At 42.1% G+C, this 12,328-nt stretch overlaps 2 protein-coding genes across 8 annotated transcripts in view; one reads left to right on the top strand and one right to left on the bottom strand.

The window, feature by feature from the left end:
• LOC111661531 (kinesin-like protein KIF13B) overlaps positions 1 to 12,328 on the top strand; it is a 39,376-nt gene that overhangs the window by 6,650 nt on the left and 20,398 nt on the right. For 5 of the 7 annotated variants that reach the window (XM_087176232.1, XM_087176231.1, XM_087176233.1 and 2 more), the window contains exons 1-13: positions 652 to 708; positions 1,278 to 1,370; positions 3,658 to 3,838; positions 4,283 to 4,373; positions 4,535 to 4,669; positions 5,543 to 5,655; positions 6,473 to 6,584; positions 7,144 to 7,356; positions 7,459 to 7,569; positions 10,020 to 10,154; positions 10,298 to 10,428; positions 11,484 to 11,570; positions 11,806 to 11,996. In XM_087176232.1, coding sequence (XP_087032358.1) covers positions 678 to 708; positions 1,278 to 1,370; positions 3,658 to 3,838; positions 4,283 to 4,373; positions 4,535 to 4,669; positions 5,543 to 5,655; positions 6,473 to 6,584; positions 7,144 to 7,356; positions 7,459 to 7,569; positions 10,020 to 10,154; positions 10,298 to 10,428; positions 11,484 to 11,570; positions 11,806 to 11,996 — 1,624 coding nt within the window. In that variant the 5' untranslated portion in view covers positions 652 to 677. Of the gene's footprint in view, positions 1 to 535; positions 549 to 647; positions 709 to 1,277; positions 1,371 to 3,657; positions 3,839 to 4,282; positions 4,374 to 4,534; positions 4,670 to 5,542; positions 5,656 to 6,472; positions 6,585 to 7,143; positions 7,357 to 7,458; positions 7,570 to 10,019; positions 10,155 to 10,297; positions 10,429 to 11,483; positions 11,571 to 11,805; positions 11,997 to 12,328 lie in introns of those variants that run through there. The other 2 variants (XM_023415141.2, XM_087176229.1) reach the window with 2 other exon arrangements.
• On the bottom strand, positions 8,253 to 9,272 carry LOC147818638 (uncharacterized). Its single transcript, XM_087176308.1, has one exon. It carries the CDS (start codon positions 9,270 to 9,272, stop codon positions 8,253 to 8,255), a length of 1,020 nt encoding a protein of 339 aa, XP_087032434.1.

Here is a 12,328-nt window from a genome sequence, read left to right as displayed (position 1 = left end):
TAAGTTAGCTAGTGTCCCACAGGTTAGAGAGGCGGTCTTGTGACTCAGAGGTCAGTGATTTAAGACTCTCCAGACCGGCTGGGAAAATGTTGGCAGGAAAAATAAGGAAGTAAAAAAGCTCTTAATAGCTCCTACCTGGACAGCCTCCAGCTGTGAATGTGTGAAACTGAGTTAAAAAAAGAAAAAGAAAAGTGAAGTGAGAGTTTTGCTGAATCAGGACTCAGCTGACTGTATGTGAATGTTCTGCCATGTACAGAATATTGAAATGTGTGTCTGAGCTGGACCACACTGTTGGATGAATAAGTATTGTTAGTGTCACCACGTGATGAATATTTTCACATCTTCTTGTCTTGGCAAGCTCATTTTGTTTTATATTTTTATATATATATATATATATATATATATATATATATATATATATATATATATGTTGTGATACAGTAAAGGTAAAAATTTAAATAGTTGTGTTCAAATAGTTTCAATTTAACACCAATTATTAACTGTGACTTTTCATTTTTCTCTCTTCTGTCCTCAGGAATCAGCCAAAGGTAAGTGTTAAATGTGATTTAATGTCCATTCTGTCTAATAATGATGTGTTTGTGGTTTTGTGTAAATGCAGACTCTTGTATCGTGTGTTTTTTCCTCAGGCTTTTGCGTATGACTACTGTTTCTGGTCCATGGATGAATCTCAAAAAGACAAGTTTGCAGGTTCGTACATTTCCACAGTGACACTGTGTTTTATACTCGACTTTATTTGGTGCGCTGTCTGTTTTTAGCTCGCGTAGCTTCACTGCTCAGTGAGTCATTTCTCAAACTTATCTCCTGACTGAATGTTTCCTGATATTCTGAGCTATTTATGGAGTTGAAGAAAGGGACTGTTTGGAGGGCAGGAAGAAGAGTTAAAACATGGTTTACCTTCAGATTAATTCTGTGGTCTTTTATATTGTAATGCCAGGGGGGTTTCGTAACAATGTGAGGGGGTATTAATAATTCAGCAGCCTGTGTCAGGTGTATTGAATCTGAATAAAATGCCCGCCAGGTCTATTCTGAGCTTTGAGTCTCGTCTTGTATAGAAAGTGAGAGAACAGTAAGTCATGCAGTTATCTGTGAAGAACCCCAGAAAAGTGGTTTCTGTTTTCCATAAATCTTATTCTCTTCAGCCTCTTCTCCATTCTGCTTTGTTACTAAAGTCATGTCGTAAGTGTAGTTTATGATATCAGCTTGTGGCAGTCTGTACTTGCAGATATCAAAGTTTTTGCTTTCTGGTTTTTGTGCAGGTCAGGATGTAGTGTTCCAGTGCCTTGGGGAGAGTCTGCTGGACAACGCCTTCATGGGCTACAATGCCTGTATCTTTGCTTATGGACAGACAGGTAACATTCAAACCTGGAAACATCAGAATTATGGGCCCTTGGTAATACTAATACAAGACTGTGTTACTGGTATAGGTGTACCAGAATATTAATATTTGATATTAATATTTAATATTGTGTAGGTGCAGAATATCAAATATTCAGTAAGGCTGTAATCACACTTCTTCCCAGTTGTTTCGTATTGAGAGCTGTAGTCCCCAAAGTAAATGAAATATTTCTGCATATGACTTCATATTCTGAGTAATGAAACTACGCTAAAGCAGTATAAATTAAAACAGATAAATCCTACTTTAAAGGAGCTATTTGTAAGTTTTACTATCGCTACATAGCTAATGTTAGCATTGACAGCTGTTAACTTAACAGAAACGATGTGAGCTCAGCATCAAACTTGATTCCTTTACTTGCCAAGAGCTGACTCCAGAGGTGAAAGGCAACCCTGTTGTTTTGCTTCTATTTCTATCACTGATTTTCTTCTGCTGAAGTTAGCATGCTAACCAGCTAGCTAGACGAGGCGGCCGGATTAAATCGTTACTTTCCGATACCGAGTCACTGTAGCGTCGAGTCTGCCCCGAAGAAGTAGTTGTGCTCAGAGGACGTATTATAACCTGTTGTCTTGTAAATGCAACAATGGCTGAAGCTCTTGGCAAGACTATTAAGTAAACAGCTGTTAATGCTAACGTTAGCTATGTAGCAATAGCAAAACTTACAAATAGCTCCTTTTAAAAAAAGGTTATAATATTGAGTTTTTGATGAAACTACTTTAGAGCAGAATTAATTCAACTGCATGTTGGAGGTGCATACTGTGTCATTTACATATAAATCTAATAATAAATCTCACAAAGAGGCTAATAGTACTAGTATAGTATAATAGTGATACTTTGTGGTAAGCTGACATTTGCCTCTGAGATGTCTGCTGACTTTCTCACAGTAAACATTGTGATAAATAACATTAATACTGGCTGCATTCCATTTAGCTGAGCCAGCTGCAGGGCTCTAGTATTGTGCCCATTGGCATGGCTTACTGGAACATTATGTATTCAGTGGGAAAGGTCTGCGAATTCACAAGCTTTTAAATCCTGACAGAACATTCGTTAGTTCTTGATTGAAGGCAGGTGCACTGGAAAAGGTCAACAAGTTGTGGTGACCTTTTAATCTGATTCAAGATGTAAACCATTTCCAGTGTGCACAAAAAGTCCAAACCTTTCCAGTTACACCTACTTCCTGTGTCCTAATTTTGGGGGTATTTACAATGAATTCACAGTCACATAGCTTGAAGTTAAACCTGCAGTGTAGGTTCTCGTTGCCCAAATACAAGTGATTCAAATCTTGCAAACAAAAGCTTCGAAGAATGTGACAGTGCCCGTGACTTTGCTGTACTCTCACTGATTTGTCATAACTAGAAAAGCACAGGTTTTACTATTACAATGGCTCTGTTCCCTTCAAGTGTCCCTGTGAGCGTGCACGCAGAATATCAGGACCCTAAATCTGAAGCAGAAAAATGGAATCCAGCCGTTGTTCATTTTATCATTTACACATCTGACCTTGTCAAAATGTCGTCTGTGAAAGGAGCCTGTGTAATTTAATATGACTTGTAGAAATAACTATAACCAACTCATGTTTGCGCTCGGTTCATTTAGTTAAACTTTCAACTGTGAGTGTAACCCCTGGCAACATCTGTATCTATGTAAACACACATGTTGGGATTCTGGCCTGACTTTGCTTTGGGTCATCTTTACACTACAATCAACCACGCTGTCATTCACCTGAAGGAGACTGGAGATCTCTCACACTTTCACTCACACACTTCCCTCACTTAAAACCTGTGCCTCAACAGGCCATTTAATTAGCTTTTAATTTAAGGGTGTCTCATTTAACGCCACTAACTCATCTGAATATTTGATCCTCAGACACTTGTTTTTCCATCTTATTTTGGAGTGTTGATTTATTCTTCATGGATTTGCATGAAAGCTGAAGAGGTGTTGTGGTGCATCTGTTTATTTATAGTCATGCATATTGTTATTTTTTTTCCTAGAATCATTAGCAGCACTCTCCAGGTCTATATTAAATAATAATTTGACCTTTTTTCTTCCATACAAACAATCCATGTTCATTCTTCTATTCCCTTAGGCACCATATCACTCCACTATGAGTTTCATTTTAAATCCTGTAAACAGTGTCAGCATGTCTCCAATAAACCTAAAAAACCAAACATTTAGGATTTAAACTTTCCTCGGTGTAATTTAGGCTCGATATTTGGAGGGATATACAGTGTCTGTGTTGTCTCCAGGCTCTGGGAAGTCGTACACCATGATGGGCTCGGCAGAGCAGCCTGGGCTGATCCCCCGGCTCTGCAGCTCCCTGTTCGGCAGAACTGTGCAGGAGGCCCGTGAGGGAGAAAGCTTCACTGTGGAGGTCTCCTACATGGAGATTTACAACGAGAAAGTCAGAGACCTGCTCGACCCCAAAGGGTGAGGAACTTTTTATTTTGTCCAGTTGACGTTAAAACAGGGCGTCGCTTACATATTTCATTTGCCCGGACCCTGCTGTGGCTCTGTTTTGATATCGGCAGCTTTAGTCCGTTTATAAACCCGCTTCTCAAACAGAGGTCGTAGAACTCCTTGTCAGCATTTTCATTCAGTGTCAGAGAACATAATGAGCTGCTCTCACACGAATAAGTGCAAACTGTAAAGTATATATTTCAGTTGAGAGTTCTTCATTCATTTTTATGGATGATGAGATTACAGTACATCCGTCTCCTGACTACAGAGACTTTTCCTCTTTATATTAAATGGCTTTAAATCTGGATCTGAAAACTTGCTGTGTTATTTGATTTGCTTATTGAGGAAGGGAGGAACATCGTTTCATTTTGAAGCAGAATAGGACTGAAAAATGAAGTTACTGTCTTCTCTCAGTAGAAGTCGACAGGCGCTGAGAGTGAGAGAGCACAAGGTTTTGGGGCCTTACGTCGACGGCCTGTCCCGCCTGGCTGTGGCCAGCTACAAGGTACTGTGATGTTTTCTAGCAAAACACTTTATGAACTTTATCTAATTTCTGTTCAGTTTTCTTTTGCTTTCATTTCATTGGGCCGCCAACAGAGGAAAAGTGATTTCATAAGGATGGATACAGACTAGTGTGTTTGTTTGTGTTGCCTCTGTCTCCGACAGGACATCGAATCTCTCATGTCAGAGGGAAATAAATCTCGCACAGTGGCGGCGACGAACATGAACGAGGAGAGCAGCAGGTCACATGCTGTGTTCAACATCATCCTCACACACACGCTCATGGACCTACAGTCCGGGGTAAGACGCACACACAACGCGCTCATGCACACAAGCAATCATCAAATGTCGACACCAAACAGGATCATAGCGATCCTTTATACTAATAATATTTTTACTTATATAAGAATAATATTGGTATTATAGCAAGGATCAATCACTGATGAAAAACACTCCAAAAATGCATTAAAGAAAAATGGGAAAGAGAGCTCACTGTTCTCTAAACATGTAAAGGATCCATCACAGTTAAACAGATTTCTCACATATTTTTCGGGAAAAGTATTAATTGTGTTTTGGGAAATGGTCTGTGGTAAGTGTTCCCACAAATACTTGGATATAAAGTCCCTCGGGCTTGTACAGTTCTTTATCTGTAATAGTATTAGTGTAATAGGAAGCAACAGATAATTGGTTTAAATACAATTAAGTATCAAGTTAAAAAGATATTACAAGGAATTGATAGAAAATAACTCTGATACTGACAAAGAACTAGTGATTGTTGGGAAAAAATCTTAGTTTCGTAACAGTTTTTTCAGACCTAAAACCCTCAGATATTTAATTTACGCTCTTATAAAACAGTAAAAAGCAGGGCTCACATTTGAGAAGCTGAAAACAAAATCATGTTTGTTTGTTGATGTTTGCTTGATGGATGCCTGGATGATTCAGCAACTAAATGTTGCAGCTTTATTTTTGTTGTTGTCTCCATTTACGCTCAACTGGATGTTATGATGTTGTGGCTTCTAAGTCATTTAGTTTTATTAAATCGACCTTCCACAGCAGTGCTCCTTAAATGCAAAGGTAGAGTGCTAATTGATCATCTCTGAATAATCAGAATTGTCTGTCTGTCTGTCTGTCTGTCTGTCTGTCTGTCTGTCTGTGTGTGTGTGTTTGCTTCAGACGAGTGGAGAGAAAGTGAGTAAGCTGAGTCTGGTGGACCTGGCCGGCAGCGAGCGAGCGGCGAAGACGGGAGCGGCAGGCGAGAGACTGAAAGAGGGGAGCAACATCAATAAGTAAGTCAACAGAAAATAAACAACGCCACAACCGTGACAACTTATAACCCTGAATGTTCCAGCTTTTACTTTCTGGGCGTAAATGAAGCTGCTGGAGAGTTTTCACAGTTGTATTAAAGGTCACATATTATATAGAGCAAGATTTCCATATGTCTTTTTTTGATTATAAAGCAGGTCCAGGTTCTGTATAAATACTGTGAAGGTATCAGAGCGCTCAGTCCACAGAGAAATGCACACAGCCTGTATTCAGACACTGAGCCTTTAAAACCAGCCGTCAGGACTTCTGTAACTACGGCCGCGCTCAGACCTGACATTAACATGCGTCTTCAGTGATCTGATCCCTAGTGGTCAGATCTAAGCACGCCGGTTCACACCCGGCATTAGAATGCGTCTTCGCATGCGTATCGAGTGACCTCTTGTGATCGGATCTCACTTCCCCGCTTTATATGCAAATACACTGGCACGCGTTGTTGTTTTTAGCCGGTCCGACAGACGAGTCCGTCGTTATATGTATCTGTGTGAGAGGGAGAGGGAGAGAGGGAGAGAACGGGTGCGGCGCAGAGGGATTGAGGGGAATCAAGCTATAATAATAAATATTAACAAAATAAATGGCCTTAGAAGAATAAAATATTTTTACGATCATTATGAAACTGTTGGGACTAATTCGAGTGTGACAGAGGACATCAGTAGAGTCCGAACCCCCCTTCTAATGTGCTCTGAGTGATCGGATCTCAAATGAAAACAGTCAGTCAATCAAAGAGCGGCTCGGAGATCGACACAAAACGACCTGTTGTCACCTGTCCTCCCCTCTCTCCAGGTCTCTCAGTACTCTGGGTTTAGTTATCTCGGCCTTGGCTGACCATGGAGCAGGGAAGAACAAGAGCAAGTTTGTTCCCTACAGAGACTCTGTGCTCACCTGGCTGCTCAAGGTAAGGAAAAATAACCCTCTGTTAATACAGCTTTCTGCAGCTCTTCTGTTTTAATCATCACCTTCACCATATCTCCCAAAATATTTTAAGGAATTAAAGCTCCTTTTTGTCCGATTACAGCAGCCGTCTCCTGCACTGCGTGCCCATTTTAATACACAAGAGGGTAGCAGTATAATATGAATTTTTTAAATCTAAAGAACTGGACTTTGAATAATTCATTATCTGCTGTGCGTTTTGTTAATTTGCCCATTAAGTTTCAAGGCTCTGCTGGTTATTTTCATTAGCTCTGCTCAGTCGGAAAAAGGCTCCTTTTGCCAGCTATAAGTCTGTAATTTGGGGTTTTTAAATGAGACTTTAATTTGGCTCCAGATAGCGTGATAATAGTGTTAAATGTTGCCTTCTAAAAACTCTGATATCCCCCAAACTCATAAATCATACGCCTTCCACATATTTAGTGATTCTTTCTCTGATTCAAACCAGTGGATTTTCTTTATTTCAGTGAAAACAGTCTGAAGGTTTGAGTTTGTCACTGAGGTGAAATCTGTGTTTACACCTGCAGGACAGCCTGGGAGGGAACAGCCGCACAGCCATGGTCGCCACCATCAGCCCGGCGGCGGACAATTACGACGAGACACTGTCCACACTGCGTTACGCCGACAGGGCGAAGAGCATCGTCAACCACGCCGTGGTCAACGAAGACCCCAACGCCAGGATCATCCGGGAGCTGCGAGAGGAAGTGGAGAAACTGAGGGACCAGCTCACAGAGGCCGAGGTTCAGATCACTGTAGCTCGGTTCCGCCTGTACAAGTGTTGTGTATGTTGTGAGTCACACAGTGACATGAGTGGAGAATGATACAGTTCCTGTGGCTCTCAGTCTATGAAGGCCCCCGAGCTGAAGGAGCGGCTGGAGGAATCGGAGAAACTGATCCAGGAGATGACAGTGACCTGGGAGGAGAAGCTCAGGAAGACTGAGGCTGTTGCACAGGTAACACACACACACACACACAGTCACTCAAAATGTGAGACGTAGCCAGTTCATTTCTGCGCCGGCGTCCGTCAAAGCAGGAGGCGTATCGTTTTCAGGTTGTCCGTTCGTCCGTTCCATTCTCGTAGACACGACGTCTCAGTAACGCCTTGACAGAAGTGTACACTTGGACTCAGACTTCCTGACCTCAGAAAACACTTTTTAGCCATTACCCGTCACAGAAATGGTTAATATTTTATATAATACTGGTTAAACAGGGATGCAACCTGAAACTAGGCTGAGCACCACGGGTTGGTAATTCTAGTTTATTTAATGCTGAGATGTTCGATTTTTCTTTCACATTAACAAAAATGCTAATGTCACAGGAAATCATACACAGTCCAATTAAATATTCAGTCGTTATATATTGAATTTCCCCGAGGGGATGAATAAAGTATCTATCTATCTAAAAAGACTGATGAAGTGAAGGATAAAGAACAGCTGTATTTATCTGAGCCCGACTCTTTAAGAGAGTCAAGATCCGACATTTGACAACAGGTTCTTTCAAAACTGTATAATTACAAAGTACCACATACAGCAACATTTACAGGAGATTTTTTTTTTATTGGGGGGGCATCTGCCTCGACCGGTGGTTTCTCAAATGTCTGCTGTGAAAAAGGCGAGGCGAGGGAGGGGAAGTCAGCTCAGAGGCCAGTGTTGGATGAGGGCCCCTTCCGTCTCCGTAGTTTCCTCAGCCCCAGACAGCGGCGGGTTTTCTTCCAGACTGAAGCCTGTGATTTCCTACGGAGGATCCGCTCAGATACATCGGCCTCCGTGGGTTCGGGATCTTCCTGGGTGTCCTGGCTCTGAAAGTTGGTGATGATCTCTCGGGGAGGCTGGTTGTTGTCCGTGGACTTTGTGGAGAGCTCGCGGCTGAGTGCGAGCCGAGTGTTGAACAGAGCTGTCAGCTCCTCCACCTTTTTCCGCAGAAACGTTTCTTTCTCAGCAGCGTTTCGCTTGACGAGGCTGATCTCTTCCGCCATCTTTTGTTGCAGGGCGTCCTGCTCAGCCCTCAGGTGTCGCTCCAGGAGCAGGTCGTCTGACACCCTGTCAGCATGAGATTTGATTTCAGTCTGAAGCTCATGCCCAAGGTTCTCAGCCTGGTGTCTGACTGTGAGGACGTCAGCTTCGTACCTGTTGGTGACGTCTTGGTATGAAGCCGTCAGTCTCTGCAGTTCTTCGCGGAGAGCCTTGTTTTTGTCCTTCTCCACCTGGAGCTCAGCCGCGAACTTCTCCTGGTTGATCACATGGGCCACCTGCAGCTCCTCGTAATCTTTTTGCAGGAGTTTCTTCTTTTTTTGCTTGATGACATTTCGCACCAGAGTGGCGATCTTTGCGGTTCTGAGGGTTCCTGCATCAGTGTATTTTTGGAGTCTCTCCAGCTGTCTTCTGGTCTCCTTCCCCCGGTTGATATACATCTCCTTCAGGGATTTCTGTCGGGTCAGCTGCTGTTTGGTCTGATCCAGCTCTTGGGAAAGTTGGATTCTCCAGTTTTGTTCGTTTATGCAGGTGGCTCTCTCTTTAGCCAGCAGATCATTAAGCTTCCTAGTTTCTTGATGGAGCTCTTGGACCTCCATCCAGTGGTCTTGATTTCTCCACGTGACCTTTCTCACGGTCCTCCTGGTAAAAGTCGCCATCTTTTCAGGTGGTGGGAAATCAGTCATCTCGGGATGATGCTGTAAATTCTTTTTGTCTCGTTTGTCTCCGTCTGAATCGGCGATCTGTCTGTGTGAAGTACTGAACTGTTACTCTCTTGCTCGCAGTGGTGTGTCAGTTAGTGAAACGTCTGGAGTGATGTGGCGTTGTGAAGAGCTGCTGCCTTTGTTCCTGCAGAGACCTAGTGATGTCACAACACAAACAGAATGGAACGTTTCCCTTGATCTTTGACTTTGAATTGGAGCGTTCTCTTTCTTCTTCTACTCTTTCTTCTTTTTTTCCTGCGTGTTTACATTCAAAATCACAATAAGTTATTCAGATGTACGAGCATTCATTTGGACTCAAGGATGAACTGATTAGATTTTGATAGTCAAAGGTCAAAGGCTAAAGGTCATGGAGACCTCACAAATCCCCATTTTGGCCTCGTGAACGAAATATCTCGAGAACTCCTCAAGGGAATCTCTTCACCTTTGGCATAAATGTTCACTGGGACTCAAGGATGAACTGATTAGAGTTTGGTGGTCAGAGGTCAAAGGTCAATGTCACTGTGTTCACACAAAACAACTTTTAGCCATAACTGGAACCAGTCTGAGTGGCGAGGCGATGGTTCTAGTTTCTCTTCAGCTGTAATTCAGTTCAATCACAGGTTTTTTTTTTTTTTATTCAGTTTGGAGTTTTTACACCCCGTGTTTCTTTCATCAGCCACAGAAGAGAATAATAAGCGTGTTAAAACACAGGATGTGTGTTTCCTGTAGGAGCGTCAGAGGCAACTGGAGAGCCTGGGAATTTCTCTGCAGTCCTCTGGTATCAGAGTGGTGGACGACAAGTGTTTCCTCGTCAACCTCAACGCTGACCCCGCTCTCAACGAGCTGCTGGTCTACTACCTGAAGGTAGTGCACACACACACACACACACACACACACACACACACACACTGCTCTTTTTCTGTATATGTAGAGGCTGACTGACGTCCACAGATACATACATACACTGTCCTCTCAGTGGCCGTCTCCACTCTGTGTCTCGTGTCCAGGAGCACACGCGTGTGGGCTCAGCCAACTCACAGGACATCCAGTTGTGTGGGATGGCCATCCAAACTGAGCACTGCGTCATCGACATCACTGAAAGCAATGGTGTGGTGCTCACGCCTCACCGCAACGCTCGGTATGTAGTCGACCCGTGGGCCGTAACGTCACAGATGACCTTGCTGTGCATCTTTTTTATTTTTTTATTTTTGCTTTTTCATAGTTTTAAACAGATTTACACTTTTACATGTTCCAGCTGAGAAATGGTAAAAATACTTAAAGAGCAGCTCTGGATAGTCTCAAAAACTTTAGAAGAGTTAATTAAAGAATAAATATAATATGAAAGGAGGACACCTGTAGTGACCATTTATCTGTCAGGGTTTAGATAACAGATATTCTTCAGCTGAGATGCAGAGTCTCAGAGTTTTACATCAGTTTTTATATTAATGCTGATAAGATACCTGAGTTTCAGTACAGATACCTAAAGGATATTTACTTTGAGGAATAATGGCAATTGAAAGAAGCCAAAAGCACAAAGAAAAAAAGGCCAAAGTTCTCAAACATTAAATGTAAAATATAAAATTAAAAGCCTCAACAGAATATCTTTCTTTAAACCAAAAACCATGTCAATTAAGAATAAGTTAAAAAGACCAAAAAATCTGACCAATCCGACCGTCCGCTGTCACATTTCAGTGAGAACAGTTTGAATGAGCACCACAAATAAGATTCATATTTCAGTGGTGACACACACAGACCTGTCGCTGCTTTTTGTTCAGTATCTCCTTATGTTCATATTCAATAGGGGAATTACAAGAGGAGTGTCGGCATATACAGATTAAAAAAATTAAGTATTGATATTGTGTTAATACACATGTGATAATATGGTGATGGCAGATGTGCATCTCTGATCTATATGTATGTGTAATTGTTCTTTAATACAGTTACAGACTCTCTTCACCTCCCTGCACTCGCATTTGACTTAAAACACATAAAAAACTAAGTTGAAGATTAAATTCACTGATAGCATTATTATAATAATATCGTTACTATAAATTCTTCTTGCCATGATAATCGCGTGTTGAAAATCTGATATTGTGATACAGCCCTTGTGTGTATAAATCCTACTGTATATGTTGCTGTCATATGAAATAATGTGTCTCATGTTGTGTACTTCCTGTTGTGTCACCCGTGTAGAACATGTGTGAATGGAGCTGTGGTCACCAGTCCAGTGCAGCTTCATCACGGTGACAGAATCCTCTGGGGTAACAACCACTTCTTCAGGTGTGTTTCACCTGCCCGAGCGTTGACTTTGACTTTGCCTGGTGTTTTATTTCCCACACTCACTTGTCTTGGTGGAACTTATTTACATGTGGAAACAAACTCTTCATTGTGTCTCTTCCTTTTTTTTTCTTTCTCTTTTTTTTGCTGTACGGCTCTTCCTCTTTTTTTTTTTCTCGCTCACTCTTCCTCACATGCATCGTCCCACAAACCACCACCTACTCATGCACGCGCACAGGATCAACCTGCCCAGGCATATGGTCCACGCAGGGGGTGAGGAAGAGGAGGGCGGTGCCGTGATGAAGACGTGTCTGAGCACCGACCGGCTGGAGCCGGAATTCGACACATCCAGCGACGTGTCGAGCGAGCTGAGCTTCAGTTACGAGCTGGCCCAGGCCGAGGTCATGATGAAAGGCATGGGCAGCAACGGTGAGTCAGACTGGACGGAGAGGCAGGTGGAGACAGTGAGAAACAGCTTGTTATTTATTGTGTTACAGTAAAATACGAGCTGACGTGTTTCAGCAAAGGAGCTTCATCAGAGCGCGTCTTTAGTTTGACAGTTGTGGTTAATAAAATGACATGGCGTCGCAAATTACATGCATTATTCAGCATTTTTACAATTGGAGATTAAGAGTTGTTACAAGCTTTAAAAAGGTGTTCACAGAGAAGACCCTTCTTATTCTTTTTTTATTCAATTTAAATCTATTTTGGTCTACCCACGTATTACCTAGTCCTTTGTAACATTTTAAACTCTGTTCACA

The sequence above is a fragment of the Seriola lalandi genome, unplaced genomic scaffold (genome assembly GCF_002814215.2).
Source record: "Seriola lalandi dorsalis isolate HSWRI2012SDOR001 ecotype SW California unplaced genomic scaffold, Sedor1 jcf7180002054544, whole genome shotgun sequence".
NCBI classification, from domain to species: domain Eukaryota; kingdom Metazoa; phylum Chordata; class Actinopteri; order Carangiformes; family Carangidae; genus Seriola; species Seriola lalandi.
This window is presented reverse-complemented; position numbering and strand designations above follow the sequence as displayed.